At 40.9% G+C, this 16,563-nt stretch overlaps 1 protein-coding gene across 15 annotated transcripts in view; it reads right to left on the bottom strand.

Annotated features, from left to right (window-relative positions):
* KCNMA1 (potassium calcium-activated channel subfamily M alpha 1) overlaps positions 1-16,563 on the bottom strand; it is a 768,905-nt gene that overhangs the window by 315,118 nt on the left and 437,224 nt on the right. For all 15 annotated transcript variants that reach the window (XM_054435608.2, XM_054435610.2, XM_054435633.2 and 12 more), the window contains one exon: positions 44-137. In XM_054435608.2, coding sequence (XP_054291583.1) covers positions 44-137 — 94 coding nt within the window. The remainder of the gene's footprint in view (positions 1-43; positions 138-16,563) is intronic.

The raw sequence follows: 16,563 nt of genomic DNA, 5'->3' as shown, positions 1-16,563 counted from the left end.
GAAACACCTCATTGTGATACTGAACAATGTTGCACAAACTTACCCGCAAGCCAAAGTAGAGAAGGAAGAACACGTTGAAAGCCATGTCGATCTGTAATGTGAAATCTTTGTAGAAATTCTGGCAGGATTCTATTGGGCTATTAGACAGGAAGAAGAAAAAGCAACAGGTAAATGACAGGTAGTATCATCCAGTCTCCCATGATGCTGAGAAGTGGTAGTGCTTAGGGTAGACGATGAAATGAATATTCATAAAAGAAAACATTTGGTCTTTCTGCCTCCTGGGATCATCAAGCAAGCATTGCCAAGGGGTCTTTCCATTCAACCATTCAGGAACTACTGTTCTTTTATTTACTGTTTTTGAAATTATTATATATCTATGATTTTTTTATCATCATTCAGCAGTTGAACTAAGAATCTAAAGAGGATCATGCAGATACCTTGGAGGAAGGACAAGCAGGAGAGGCCTCCAAATTCCTTAATTTCATATTAACCCTTAAAGAACTTCTTTCTTTCTTTGAGAGGACACATACCAAAGCTAAAACACAGTTCCTCACGCCCTCCAACGCATTGGCAGTGGGGCCTGTTTTCAATTAAACACAGTGGTTGTGTTTTGGACCTTTTAAAAACCATTAGTTGATTAATAAATACAGGACCCAGGAGCATCTCAAGAAAGCTAGAGAGAAGAGGATCCTGGGTAAGGTTCTGGCTAGATTAAGCACGGACTTTCTGTGCAGGACTCGGATCTGGGGAAAGAAGCATTGTCCGACCAGTCAAATTCAGACCATTAAACAAAAAGGTTGAAGCAGTACTCTAAGGGTTAATTTTTTTTTTTGGCATGCATACTAATTGACTTGGTGTGTGTGTCTAGCAGCCAATGCAAACCCCTAGCACACTCTACTTCAAGAGTCGCCAATTCAAAAGGGTACTACTATACAAACTGGTACAAGACTTCTGTGTGCTTTCCTGTGTCAAACTGATCAGAGGATCAGTGTGTGGAAAGTCCCAAGGTTTGGGCTGGGTGAGAAGTAGGAAAGCCCCATAGACACTCAAAGCTGTGAATGGAAATTCATATAGTATTCTGTGATCAGTAGGTAAATAGTAACACCCAGGCCAGGAACGTGAAGGTGAAGTGAGGTGAGGGAAAGGAGACAGAATACCAAGAGAAGCAAAACACTTTAGCTAAAGGGAAGTGACATAGACCTCCTCCCTCCAGGAGAGGGCCAGCTTGAGAAATGGAAGATGAAGGATTTCCTCGTAGTGCCACTTTGGAAATCACTGTGTGCAATACCAGTTAGTATAGTTGCACTTCTGTAAGGACAACGCTTGGCTGTTCAACAGGCAGGAATCTGTGCAGCAGAGGAACTCGGGGCCCACTTAGAGGCAGGGTAAGTTAGTCTGTGGGAATCTCCGATCATGTTCCATGCACTGGATTTATCCATTCTTCATCTCTGCTACAAGTCAAACATGCCCTATGTCATCTCCCAAATCACGTGGAAAAATCTCCAGACAAGCATTAAGAGTAACCTATATCTGCATTCACAAACTAGGTGGACTGAACAAAAAACAACACTGAAAAACAGTTCTTAAAAAAAAAAAAAAAAAAAAAAAAAAAAAACCGACAATTGCCAGGTTTTCACTAAGGTAGGGAATTGGGTAGAAAGACAGCATGGAATTTGGTTAGGCCAATGCTGAAAGGAGACATAAGCAAGGAAGCCAAACATCACAGCCTGCCATGGCTCTAGGCCTGCTCTCCTACACAGGTACTAATTTCGATGAAAAAAGGAAAATCCAGGCTACAGTGAATCGGTGACACTTCTGCAATTCTCAGGCCATGGGGGTGCTTGTTTTTGTTTCAAAAACAAGACCCAAAGGTCCATGGGTGTCAGAGTTCCCAGCCATTCTAGTTGCAGTGAAAAATGTACAGTAACTAGGCTGACCAGAAATCCTATAGATTCCAGGGTTGAAGAGACAATGCATCTCTATGCTATGGAAGCCACCAGCAGGATACGTTACTAAAGAGTAAATGGGGTGTGTGTGTCTGTGTGTGTGTGTGTCAGAGAATAAGCAAGCAAGGATGGGGAGATCTGTAGGTAACCACTGTACTCAGGTGCTCACTTGTGCCAGCGGGGACTCACGTAGCTGTGCATTATAAATTCATACTCATCAAGATAGATGTATACGCAGTCAAGGGGAGAGAAAAAAGGGCTTGGTTTCCAAGACTATCATGGAAAACTGACTATTGTTTCACCAAGGCCAAAACCTTACAGTTGCCCTCACAGTCGTTATTGGTGGAGTTACTGGTGGCATATTTGGGGCCGTCATGAGTTCCCTAGCTCCTATTAATCCCATGGCCTCTGTGGTTAATTTGGTGGTAACCTAGAAATACAGCTAGCTAATTGGAAAAGTATTTGCTAGGCTGTGGTAGAAGATGGAATAGTTGGGGGAGAGATGTGAGCTGGATGCCACAGAGGATACTTGGATTCAACATAAATGGAAACAGGTATTGAGAAGATCATAAGGAATTGGCTGCAGTGACTTCTCCACTGTTTCTTACCTTCCTGGTCCTTTCTGTCATCCCTCCTCATAATGCTTATGTTCAATGGCCACAGTGAGAGGGCCTGAAGCTACAGGACATGGGTGTTGAAAAATGCACCTTAACAACACCCCTGGTTTACAGGAAACCATGTTGAAGCCATACAAGACCTTTTCCTTTTCTCTAATCCTTTCAAAAAATTTAGAACCGATTTCATCATGTTTCATTATCATTCCTTGAGTACTAGACTTGGAGCTGAAATACTAAAGGAAGTAAATGATGCCACTGGCGCGGGTGGCTTTTCCTCTGGCTGGAGCTGGCAGGTAATATGAGCATACCTCAATAATATGAGGGGGCAGGGGGCAGGCAGAGAAGCAGGAAACTCTGGGACAAAAGACCCATACAGGATGAGTGATCGGGCAATGTACTTTCTATCCCTTTTAGCTATTTCCTGCTTGCCACTACAGCCCCAGGAGAAATGTCCTGCCTGATTTTTTTCAAGTGGCAACAGAACTGTTGTTTATCAGATCCCCTCTGAGATAAGTCCTCTGAGTGCCTATAGTTCACAGACTCGCACAATCAGAGACCACAGAGTGGAGCTTCCAAAGCCCCATTATTTCATTCCCCAAATGGAAACAACCCATGGAGAAGTTCAATGATCCTTTAAAAAAAGAATACATATTTCAACAACAAAAGAGTTGGCCATATCAACCAGGATTTATTTTCCTCCCAAAGAGACTTCATCTTAATGATTAATGCACATTATAGGATGGAGAATGAAATACAAACACCTCTCCCTTCTTGTGTAAAGTAGGAGGAGTTTCCTTGTCTAGATACACAGAAACTTCAAAAGCTAGCAAAGAAATTGTGCTTTAAAGAAAAAAAAAAACTACAAAGGAAAGTGACTCTGGATCACACACAGACTCAGTCTGATGAGGCATATCCACCTCAGGAGGATTTACATGGGCATATGTTGCCAATAGGAAAAAAAAAGTGGAGTTTTACGAACTGAAATAACACTAGTTCTGCCTCTGGTAGTAGAGAACTGACTTACCCTAAATTGCTATGGGTTAACTAACTTAACTTATATCCTCTTAATAATTAGAGGATACAAGATACTTGGTAAGTGGCAGACTATTCATTTCTAGGCTCCCATAATCCATGAAATAAGTGTGATACTAAAACCACAGGCAAATTTAGCATGTTGACCAGGACTCCATGACTGAGCACCTTCAAAAGAGCCTCAGTAAAGAGTTGATTCTTATGGAGTAAATGTTCAGTTGTAGGGTAGAGGTTGAAATACAAACTCCTGTTTCCTCTTGGCCATCAAGTAAGTATATCCTCAGCATTTAGATGCCTCTACAGAGGAAAATGAGATTCACCCAAAGTGGGAAATGTTTCTCTTTCCTCATCTACTTAGTAATAGAATTTTCAAAAAGACTCTTGAGCAGGAAGATCCAACAGACCTTCCCGAAGACTGACTTAAGAACTTATCTTTTCAGAGCACAAGGCAAGGGAGGGCTACCCAGGATTTTTTTCAGAGGGCAGGAGCTCTAAGTACAAAATCTCACTGCTAGCAGTGGTTCCTCTGGGTATCTTCCTCATCTCCAAGAGGGAAGGATCACCCCCTCCTCGCAGCCTCTAAACTTCCCTGGGTTTCCTGCAGTCTGTTTTCCCACCTCCCTGAGTCTGGCTGCCGAACCCTGTGAAGCTACTTCTCCAGGGTAGTGGTTCTCAAACTTTGGCATGCAGTTGGAGGGCTTGTTAAAATCTTGCTGGGCTCCATCCCCAGTTTCTGATTTAGTAGGTTTGGGGTGGGGGCTCTAGATTTTGCATTTCTCACAGTTTCCCAGATAATGGGGATGCTGCTCGTCTGGGAACACCGCTTTGAGACCTGCCACTCCCAAAAAACCTTTCTTGCAACTACACACTAATTATAGGTGTTGCTGCTCGAGAAGCTTCCCATTCAGACCTGAACAGAGATGATTCAGTGTTTGAGCCAGCCCCCAGATAACCAGCTGCATACCACTTAGCTAATTGCTGGGATCAAGGGGTTGAACAGACATTTTCTGTTTCAGATGCGAACAAGGGGGTGAAAAAATTAAAAAGATACAGGGAAGCAATTGCAATGCCACTGTGCAAGCTTCACCAGTGGATGTTCCAATTAACAATCAGAGAGTACCTGCTGAGCACATTTTAGATTAAGATTAAAAGGAAAAATGATGAAGTACAGATGGGGAGGGGTTATGGAGACCATCATTTACAAGGGATAAAGAAATGGTAAGTAGCTTAAGAATAACAACAACAATAACACACACCCAAGATGATTTAATGGGGACGGGACTGGCTGAGGAACAAGATAGCATTTTGTGAAATAATTTCCAACGTTGAAATTCTCCTCACTCTTGTGGCTAGTCCCTTTTTAAATTGAATGGGGCCCTCTCAATTCCCACCAGGATTATGGACAGGCAGAATTCAGGTCCACAGCACCACAGACATGAGTCAATGCAATAAGCCTAATGATTCTAGACTCTTCTCCTAGTCTCACCTCTGCAATGTTGCCAAATTAATTTAATTAAAAATGTCATTCATCCACCATCACGGTCCCTGCCTGTTTCATACAGTAACTCTAAGCCTGGCTAGGAAGAATTTCTAAAACCTAAACTCATCCTACATCTCCTACTTTATTTTCTACTATGTTTCAGTCCAAACCCTTGCCTTCATTATTTCATGAATGTGACCCACGTATTCCCTAATTTTAAATCTATGCCTTCTCTGTGGCCTCTTCAACTGCTGATTACTCTTTGTGTTCAAACCTTGGGCAGTCTTCGAGGCCAACCTCAAGGCTTGATTCAGCAAACTACTTGTGCCCTCATTGACCTCTCCCATCTCTGAATTCCCATGCTACTGGGAGGAAAAAAACTCTAAACTGTCTCATTATGTTCATATTCAATTATTCTTCAATTCAGTGTAATAATACCTGACAATTGTATAAAATTTACATATGCTATTGCATTTGGTCCTCACAAAATGGCAGAATAAAGGAGATATTGTACTATAATCCCCATTTTACAGACAGAGAAGCAGAGGCTCAGACATCCAACCAAGACCCTGCAGCTATGTCATAGAGTTAGGATACAGACCCACTAGCCTTGTGCCATACCACTTCCTCTCCAGATGGAGTGCAGCCTTCTTGGAGAGGAAGAGGAAGCATAAGACATAGTGTCTGCTATCTACAGAGCCTCGCCTTGAGCTCATGCAAAAATGATGGGGGTTGATTGATTCATAAATCCTTCATAGAGGAGGACAAACTGCCCTAGAAAAAAAACTCATGTGTCTGTTGGGTGGTCTAGGAAAATGCAGAGGAAGCAGATGTATTCAACCTGTACCTAACTCTAACCCTGCTCTGTAGAGACTGTCATGTGGGACACTAATAATCCTCAGAAGTCCTCTCTGGGACCCCGTGTGGAGCGGTGGTATCAGGAAGACTGATCCCGTCAGCTGAGGGGAAGTTCTTCTGCTTATAGAGGAATAACTCCCAGTTATCCATCTGATTAAAGATGAATGACCCTTCAAGTGGCCCAATTTTCCCTCACCCTCTCCTATTCTAGGAGAACAAGGCTGAAGATAATGAAAGCTGATAATACTTAGATACTCTGAAGACTCTTAATTATAAACAAGATGATTAATAAGCTTTGCATCCCATTTGATCCAATCAAAATAAATAAAAAAGATGACATCATATAGATATGGATTTTTATGGAATCTATCTATAACCGAGAGAGTAGGTCTAAGTGATTTGAAGTTTTCCTGGCTACCTCTGGATATCCTGGATAAACTGCCTACACTGGAATAAAAGCATCTAGCCAGCCAGAATATTATGAGACAGACTAATTTTAAAAGGAGGCAAGTCTTTGCAATGTACTTCAAATTAGAAACTGATATTATTATTCATAAAATTTAAGATCACAGAAAAATATTTTGTGAGCTAATAACAATAATGGATTTAGTGTGAATGACATGTTATGAATTCATCATCGAGAAAGCAATAATATTTATATAGAACATTTTCTCCTGAACTTGGGACAACACTCCAAGACTGTCCTGAACCTGATGGGATCCAAGCTGAAAGCTTTGTATTCTTTTGGTTTTCTTCATGCTGCCATTTTACTTATCTTACCAGAGCTGTGTACCTAAGAGTTTATCTTTCTAATATCGATTCTTCTCATGTTTACACTGGACGGGGCATGTGTTCAATAAATTGTGTAGTTTTTAGTTTTACCAAACAGAATAAAGCCTCTTCACTTTATCCCAGACATCATGGAGTAGTTGTCTTCTAAGATGTGGTTATCTTTGACGGGTCAGTTTGTGGTCAATCACTCATTGATAGTAACAATGATAACATCAAAATGGGCCCCCCTTTTTTAAACTTAAAACATTTTTCTTAGACCTTGAAATGGCTCTAATGTAAATAGAAAACAGTTTTTGTTACTCTGCAGTACTGATCGATTATGATCCCATGCCAGCTGGTTGTTTAACTGGCTTTACTGGGAAGTCATCAGTTATGGGTTTGTATCAACAGGACTATTAATCCTTTTGATGGCAGCAGGCTTCTAATTATAGCTCTGCTCAGCTGAAGAGATGTGATCCAATAGCCACAAATATATGTATTCCATGTTGAAATGAATTGGAGCATACTGGAAAGTAGTATAAAAACCCTCACAACTCTTTAGCATCCGTATATGCTCTGTATTCTTGAGCTTTGAGTAATATGGAGACTCCTGAAACAATGATAGCAGTTGACTTCAGAACAGTTGTAAGGCTCAGGATGTCTACCTGAATAATTATTCCTAAGAATAAAACATTCTTCTAGGAGACAAAGAAAATGACATAGATTGCTAATGGAGAGAATGGAATATGTCAATTCCTTATAAATTTCTCAATAAAACACACACAGATCATTTGTTTTCAAGAAACTCAGGTGGCGAGAACCCTCTTGCTTGTTATGAAGCTCTTTTAAATTTTATCTAACAAGACTTCAATATTATATCTGAACTAAGAGCCTCCTTTCCCATCTTCATTCCATATTTGTTATCCACGATGGACCTAGATAGGTATAGCAAAAGCAAAATACGGGCATTACAAGTTGACCTCAAAAGTGGTGGGCAGCTAGGTAGTTTTAGAATTCAATGGAAGAGTTAAAGTTCCAGCCCTATCACCTACTAGCTATAGGATCTTAAGCAAATAATTTGACCTCTTCAAGTCTTTGTTTTCTCTTCTGTAAACTGGGGATAAGGTTACGAATTCCCAATGTTGTTCTAAGAATGAATCAGATGACTCAGCACTCAAAAGTGATAGTAATTTCTAAAACTAAGGTAATAATAATAGTGATAATAGTAACTGTTTGTAGAAAATGCCCTCCAAAAGGCAATCATTCAACTGAACAAAAACTGATAGGATCAATTGTTTCTATTTTTTTCATTTATTTTTTCATTTGTATCTGCTTTACTGCCTCTTTATCTGGTGTTGCATTGTAATCCAAATGCCCAACAGGCTGTGCATTGAGCTATTGTGAGATTTCACAAATGCCTAGTATAATTCTATAGAGTATTAAAGAAGAAAAAGTGAAAATTATATTTCCATGAAGGCAGCCACACAGTCTCATAAATGTTAAATAATTAGCCAAGATTTCTTGACAGAGAAAGCCATGAGTCACTTTAATGAGTGGCCACAGGAGTTTGTGTATTCTCCATTTTTCCTAGTTTTTTTTTTTAAAGATGAGAGCTTTCCTTGCCTGGTTGGCTTAGCACGGATCTACATAAGAGGCAGAGATCTGAACCAGTCATATGTCTTATAAATCTCTCTTCTAAGCTTTCTTCTGTAAGAGCATGTACTTTTTCACTGTTACACTCTTGGAATGATGTCCAAGAAAACCTACCCACTAATGCTTGTTTTCTCCAGCTTATCTGCAGACTACAATTATTTCAATCACAGTTGTTACCAGAGTAGAATAAGTGTTCATATTTGCCAGCAACTTTTATGTAATAAATCAGAGCTAAGCTACTACATAAAACAGAGTCTTTCCAAACAAGTATTGCTTGATTTTAGTTTTCACTAAACTGTCTTAGGAATCATGACTGACCAAGTCTACTCACTCATTCCACTCCCTCCACTGATTCTAGCCATCCCTTTTTTTTAGGAAGCCCTTATCTATCTAGAAGAGGAATGGGATGGAGTAGATGATTCAAATAGCACTAAACGCATATGCACTCATGCACATATACCAGAAGACAGACTGAAAGTTCTTTGAGGGCAGGGTCAATGAGCCATGTATAGGTATGGAGTGGTTCATGTGGGTGGGCACTCACACAACATGTACACACAAATATCTCCAGCCTCCCAGCACAAATATATGCTCTCCATCCAACCCCAACCCCACTCTGGGACCACTCACAAAACAGGACAGCCTAGATGAGGTGATTAGAAATGGCAGAAAGGAAGTAGAAGAGAAGTCCCAGGTCTGAATGGAAAGCTGAGAATCTAGACACAAAGGCTGGCATGGGGAATGGAACCTCTGACCCCTGGATCCATACTCCTCTCACATCTACAGGAATTTAGTCCTAGGGAAACAAGAATAGACTATTCATATAACCACTACATTCTGCTTCCTATGCCTTTTTTTTCTGGATATTAAAAATTGCCACCTATGTGCTAGGAGGCTGACAAACAATAATCTATAACCAGGGATAGCCAACAACCCCTAGCCACTGGGGAGCAACAGCCTGGAGCTCACATTTCTGAAAGAGAGGGCATCCTAGAGAAAGTAGCTCAGGGTACAGTTTCAAGGCACTTCATATCAAGGCTTCCCAAATAAGAAACCCTCATATTCATACAGGGGACGGCAGAGGCTCCTAAGAGAAAAGAAGAGCTCTCTATTTGCCAAAGGCTGGCCAATCAGGGCACGGTTGGGCAGGTAGGCTGGTACTCCCATAGCATAACAGACTTTCAAATCACTGTGGGACTTCTTTGGGCTGTTACTAGAGGCAGACTTCAAAATTCTGTCTGAGCCTTCTCTAGAAGTTTGCCTTGGACTCTTTGGGCCCCCCCTGGTCATCTCACCAGTCCCCTATTTAACTTATGCCTTATACTCCCTTTTCTTCCCCTCCTCCCTGGCTTTGACATAGTCCTGTCATACCTGGATGGCATGACCCTGGCAATGGCACCTTGCTATGGGTCTACCTGAAAGGATTTGGAGTACAGAAGCTAAAACTATTGAATCGACAGCTAGAACCAGCCTGTTCTGGGTTCCGGACTGACAGTTGGGGATAATGAGATGCCTGAGACGTATCTCTTTCTTATTCTGAACCTTAGTATTTCAGCCAGTAGCCTAAGAAGTCTATTACAGTTCCAACTCTTGTACCTCTTGGCACATCTGCACTCAAGCAGAATGGCATGCAAGCCCCTCAGCAGGGCACTCAAGGTCTACACTAACAAAGAGTACCAATGCTGAAGACTTGCTGATCCTGAATGTAGGAAGCCTGAGAACACCTGGAAAAAAAATAATTATGTAAAAAACAGTTGTTCCATTTATCTGCTGCTTCACTTTGACGAACAGAAAACAATGTCACATAACATATATAGTCACCACAAGGACACCAGCTTGTTTAAAGTTACACATGAATTTATATGTGATGCTGAAGGATAATTATAATAGCTTATACCTATTTCTAACATCTTGAAGTTTTGTTGTTGTTGTTGTTGTTGTTGTTGTTGCTGCTGTTGAGGATTTTTTTTAAGAACACACAGAGAAAGACCTCGTAGAAGTCTTTCTGACATCTGGCATAGAAGACAATTATACCTTTATTGCACAAGGAAATAAAATAGCTGTGTCTTAGCTCCGTCTTTGGCTGACAGCTAAGGCCTGGAAGTTTTGTAAGTTTTCCTATTTAGGAGTTTTGTTGAGAGCCTAGCAGCCTCACGGCCAAAACAGAGTGTCTGAGATGCTGCTGATTAGAAGTCATGGGTCTGCTGAGTATAAGGCTAGAGTCACTCCTTAGGAATGTCATAAGCGACCTGGGCAGTAGAAACCAACACCACCATGGAAAATCAGACACGATGAGTTACCTTTAAAACAAATTATCATCATTAATAGGGAAAATGGCATTGACTTATTAACCCCTATGATTATACAATCATATCTTCAAGTATGCACACTTTTCATTTCCTTCTTGACAACTTCATGAAAGTAATGTCTCATCTCCTGGAACATTTCTTTTCCTTTTTTTTCTTTCCTTTTTGCTTCTAATTAACATTGAAAATCATTTATTTATCAAAATTAGGTTTTCCCTGCCCATGTTTCAGAAATAATAAATAGCTGGCTGAGTGTGGTGGCTCAAGCCTGTAATCCCAGCACTTTGGGAGGCCGAGGCAGGTGGATCACTTGAAGTCAGGAGTTCAAGACCAGCCTGGCCAACATGGTGAAACCTCATCTCTACTGAAAATACAAAAATTAGCTGGGAGTGGTGGTGAACACCTGTAGTCCTAGCTACTCGGGAGGCTGAGGCAGGAGAATGGTTTGAACCCAGGGGGTAGAGGTTGCAGTGAGCCAAGATCATACCACTGCACTCTAGCCTGGGCAACAGAGTGAGACTCTGTCTCAGGAAAAGAAAAGTAATAATAAATAGCTATTTCTACCATATCAATGACATCCACTAGATTTTTGGGTATAAATTTGGAAAGAAATATGATGAATTACCTGCTCAGTGGGGTGAAGTGTCTTTCTCCTTGCTTCCTCCTGCAGGCCCTTCTTTTAATTTTATTGTCCTATCTTTGAACTTCTCTAGAGATGTTATCCCTATCATTGTAAAAACATCTCTGTGGGAGGCCTAGGATGGCTCCAGGAAGCTGATTTCTTAGGATTTTCTCTTCTGTCTCCGTGAATGGATCTCTGTATCCCCACTTTCTGTTGGGCTTCAGAAATCCTTTCATTTTATGAGGAATCACTGTGTTTTTCTGGGAAAGAAGAATGGGTCTCTGTACTGAAGAATCTCACAAAAGAGAATCAGATGTTTCCTTTGCCAAGCCCCCAGATGAAAGCGTTCATGAAGTGAGAAGATGTCAACGTGCTGGGCAGGATCACCTGCCTGCACAGGTCTGTACTGTAATTCCATTTAAGCTCCTTTCAAAAAGGGAAATGCTCCCATTCAAAGGATCTTTTTACTGGTTACCAAAAGAACATGTTATGAAATTCTAAGCAAAGTCCATTTCAATATAATACATGGGATATGGTTAATAGAATAGGAGGAAAAAGGAGTGTGGGAAGAGCTTCAATCTACTAAGCCCCCAGATTGTAGAAGATCAGATTTCATAAAGAAAACATAAAAATAAGATAAGAAGCATTCAGCTTTGTTTCATTCTGACTGCTTAGTGCCTAGTCTTGGGCTAAGGGATGCTGACAAGCTAGTATCATCAAGAATTCTCTAGGAACTGTTATTCCTACCCTAGGATTATCACATCTTGGAATGCCTTGCCTTTCATTTTTCTCAGTTTACAACCAAGGCATGTCTAAAATGTAAAGTATCTATTTGAAATGACAAAAAAAGAAATCCAGTGAGAAAACAGATCCTGAAAGTTGTGTTTTATAAAAGTCCATTCTGAGAATACAACAAAGAAGTATACAAGTTAAAAAAAAAATAAGGAAAAGAAAGCACTTTTAAAGTAAGTCATTAGACAGCCCTAAGGCACAAAAATATATTTCAAGGAGAGAAAATGATCACAATTTACTAATCAATGATGTTGAATGCAGTGCCAACATGCTTTAACAAATGCGATATTTCTTCCTAGTAGTACCATTTTACTTCTTTTAAAGTTGAATTAATGGTTTTCCTAAACACTATGAGAAAGATCAATAATTGCATTTCCTGAGGCATTTAGCCCAAGAAGTGCTTTTAAAAGGTATATCTATTTATTTAGATATTTGTTAGATCTAAGCAAAATCAAATCAGGTAACATTATTCAGAAAGACATGAAAGGGTATCATCATCCTGGTCACTTGGTGCACGCCTGGGTGGAGTCAGGAACATATAGGACTGATGATCAGGTAGGTTGTTACTTGGAAAACTGGTCCTAGCTTCTAATTATTTGTCATTAGTCTTTGCTCAGCATAAACCTAAAAACGGGAGATTTATTTCTCTCTTTTCCAATGTCCTAGTCTTGAATTTTCAAGGGACAGGGTGGCCTTTGTGATATCACAGCAAACTGAGGGCCCACAGGGATGATCCAGGAGAAGCCTCAGGCCCAGTGCTTCAGTGTATTGGAATGCTCGCTGCTTTAATTCATGCATGCGTCCAGTGCTCACCACATTCAGGGCCATTGGGGAAAGCATGTCAACATGCATGGGTAGTGCAGGAAGAGTCTGGTTAACCTGGAGGCGACAACCGAAAGGGGGAGGTTGCATCATGCAAATGAAAACCACAGCTTGGCCTTAGCTGCCATGCAGAAAGGACCTACATCAAAGAGTCTGCAGTGCGGCTCCTGGGTAAGAGTCGATATGAGAGAGGTGAGTTACTTCAGCAATGAGAGACACAGGCAGAAAAATGTTCAAACCACTCTAAACAGAACACTGTACAGAGCACTGGCATTACACACGAGAAGAGGCAGCTTTGGGGACAAGGAGGGGCGAGACAGAGGGAAGGTGAGGACAGAACTGGCCGTTACTCAGTGAAATGGCTTCCCTGGCCATCCTTTCATATGCACGTATTTTTATAAGGTATTTCACTTCAACAAATAACCTCATGATAGTTTTTAACAACAACCATAATTGTTAAGATGTTGTGAAAATTCAGGAGAAACAAGGCATCAGTTACATAAAGATACACACCATGGTTTCCTGTAGTTACAGTTCATTATAGAAGCAGAGCTGAAGCTGGTCAGATAAATAACAGACAGTTAAGTGCCAACATCCTTAACACTTTGGTTACAGAGCTCATGATGAATCTCAAGGCGTAATGTAGTGTTGAAGGAACCCAACAGTCGTGAAAGCTTGGGTGGTGCAAGGGTAGGGACTTTATGCATCTATACCCCTGAAAGCCATTTATAACCCTGAAGTTAACCACACTCTCAAGTGAAGCCATCTTTTCTTCATCTCAGCATGAATGACAGGTGAACAGTGAGCTCACCTCATACATATTGACCATTTAGCAGAACCCTAGTTACAGGTAAGATTCTCAAAGGTATTTCTTATCAAAATCAATTCATCAGCAAAAAGCATATATATGTGATATATATATATATATTTCTTAACATTTTTCTTAAAGGAGTAATAATACTGTTTTAAATTCAGTAGAGATTCATCAAGCTTCGCTCTAATATCAAGGCTACATTGGATATCTAAAAACTAGTTTCCTGTAAACTCTCTGCTTAATATAAGGCTTGTTATCATTTTTCTTGCATCTTCTGCCTTTTATGATCTCTGGTACATTGAACACAACTCAGAAAATGGTATGGTCTAGTCCTAACTCACAATTCCTGCCTCCAAGTTCTGATAGGGGAAGGGCAAGCCCCGTGCTTATAAATTACTCCTTCTAAAATGTTCTCCAGGAGTTCAGCCTTCTGATTCCCTGCGTGTATGATGGAAGCCTTGATAGGGAACTTAGGTCCAGTGTGAATGAGCAGTGCACTGCCTCACCTTCTGCACTCAGTGAGACCTTAACACACCCACTGAAACTTGAGCACCACCCAGAACATGGGAGTGAATGCAGGTAGAAGCGAAACACAGAATTCCTCCCGACACTACCTTCCTCATTCCTTGAGATGCAGCTGTTTCCACTTGATCACAATTTATTCTCCTTATAGATTAAAAACTCAAAGGCTTAGTTGAATGACATCTTTTCAAAAGGATTATCTTTTTGAACAAAAACAATAGTCTGTACATTCATTCAACAAATGTCTCTGAGATTTTTTCTTTGGTGACAGGCACTATGCTGGTTTTGGAGACATATAATTCAGTAAGACATGATTCTTGCTCTGGAGTAGTTTTCCATTTAGCAGAGAAGTCTACCCAGATTTTAATTTCTGGTAGCAGATATGCAAAAGCAGCTTGTTTAAAAATTCTACTGATTACCTTGTATGACCTTGGATAAGATATTTAATCATGCTGTGCCTCAGTGTCCTCATTTATAAAATGCAAATAATATCTACCTCCTGAGGTTGTTGAGAGAAATAAATGAGTTAGTAAACGTGAACTGCTTTGTTAGTGGCCAGCACATGATGGAAGCTATGTCAGTGGTAGCTACTATGATCAGTAGTACTCAAATATAAGTAAGAAGCAAAGGACTGTGGAAGCAGAAGATCGCCTCTGCCTAACTTTTGCAGTAGGCCTTGAGTGAGGATTAGAAACTCATCAGGGTGAGAAGGCAGGGGAAGGGATGGAAGCAGAGGGCTAAGCTTGGGCAGAGAGACAGAAGCACAGAGAACACAGTGCTTTCTGGGAGTGGAAGGACACCTCGTATAGAGCCTAAGTAGATTGTAAGGTTGGCAAGAAACAAGGCCAGACAGGAGACGGTGAAGCATCTGTGTGCCCTGGAAGCATGTCTGCTCTTTATCCTATAGGAAATAGAGAGCTGATAGAAGTTTATTTATTTTTTATTTTTATTAAATTTAGTTTTTGAGACAGAGTCTCGCTCTGTCACCCAGGCTGGAGTGCAGTGGTGCGATCTTGGCTCTCTGCAACCTCTGCCTCCCAGGTTCAAGCGTTTCTCCTGCCTCAGCCTCCCAAGTAGCTGGGACTACAAGCAACTGCCACCATGCCTGGCTAACTTTTGTATTTTTGGTAGAGATGGGGTTTCACCATGTTGGCTAGGCTGGTCTCGAAATCCTGACCTCAGGTGATCCGCCTGTCTTGGCTTCCCAAAGTGCTGGCATTACAAGTGTGAGCCACCGTGCCCAGCCTCATAGAAATTTAAATGCTGGAGAGTGGTACCATTATCTTGTTTTGTAGCAAGTTAATTCTGGGGAAAATATAGAGAAGGAATTGGAAGCAGAAGGTTGTGAAGACAAAAGTCAATTAGTCAAATTAAATCCCCACGGAAAAAAGTAACCTATGCACATACTAAGATGAGCATCATTGTTGCCATATAATTACAGTATCTTAATATCCTGGGAAATACCCCTTCTTCAGGGCCTGCTGCTGTCAGAGTTCTTTAGGGAGAGGGGGTTATGCCCACAGTATCACTGAAGCAATTTCCTAAACCACATGGTTCTCTCTCCTACCACAGCCCCCACATCTATTACAGGAATCTGTGTCACGAAGAAATGACAGCACATATCTCTTAATCTTCTGGGAAAAAAAACCCACCCTAGTAAGAAGCTATTCTTTCTGCTATTTGGAGAGCAGTCTCTAAATTATAGTTAGAATCGACATAAAATGAACATATTTCAGTACCTCAAATAGGGGTACCTGGACATAGTAGACACATGCCAACAATTATAGACAAGTTATAGACAACAGATTATAGACAAATTGTACACATGTAATCACACCTAGGCACATGGAAAAATTACAGTGAACACTTCTGCTGCATCCACTATTAATTACCTAAAGAACTTGGTTAGTCATACCGTCAAGCCATCATACTTAACTGCCTTTTAAGTGTCCATCCAACCCTGTGCACAGTTAGGATTTCATGAGCATGTTAGACTGGTTTTCTCTCACAGAATCCTGACCTTTAGATTTAGATGTCCTTAGTTTCCAGAGGGCTGCCTGAAAGTATGAATTCTGGGGTGTGCAGGGGGTGGGGGGTGAGGCTTTCTTTTGGCAGGAGTTGACAAGAGGAAAGATGCCATTTTCAGGTAATGTGCTTTCTCTTTAAAAAGTGACCAAGTGTGTTTGATGCTCACTTAGCTCAATTTTAACCATGGTGGGAGCTCTGTACCCTACGTTGGTAAATCAGAAACAGGAAAGTTCTGTCTGTGTGCTGCTGTGACCATGCAGTCATATTTGTTTGGTGGATTTCCATTTGTTCCAAGTCCAT

This window comes from Pongo pygmaeus, chromosome 8 (genome assembly GCF_028885625.2).
Source record: "Pongo pygmaeus isolate AG05252 chromosome 8, NHGRI_mPonPyg2-v2.0_pri, whole genome shotgun sequence".
Classification (NCBI taxonomy): Eukaryota; Metazoa; Chordata; class Mammalia; order Primates; family Hominidae; genus Pongo; species Pongo pygmaeus.
This window is presented reverse-complemented; position numbering and strand designations above follow the sequence as displayed.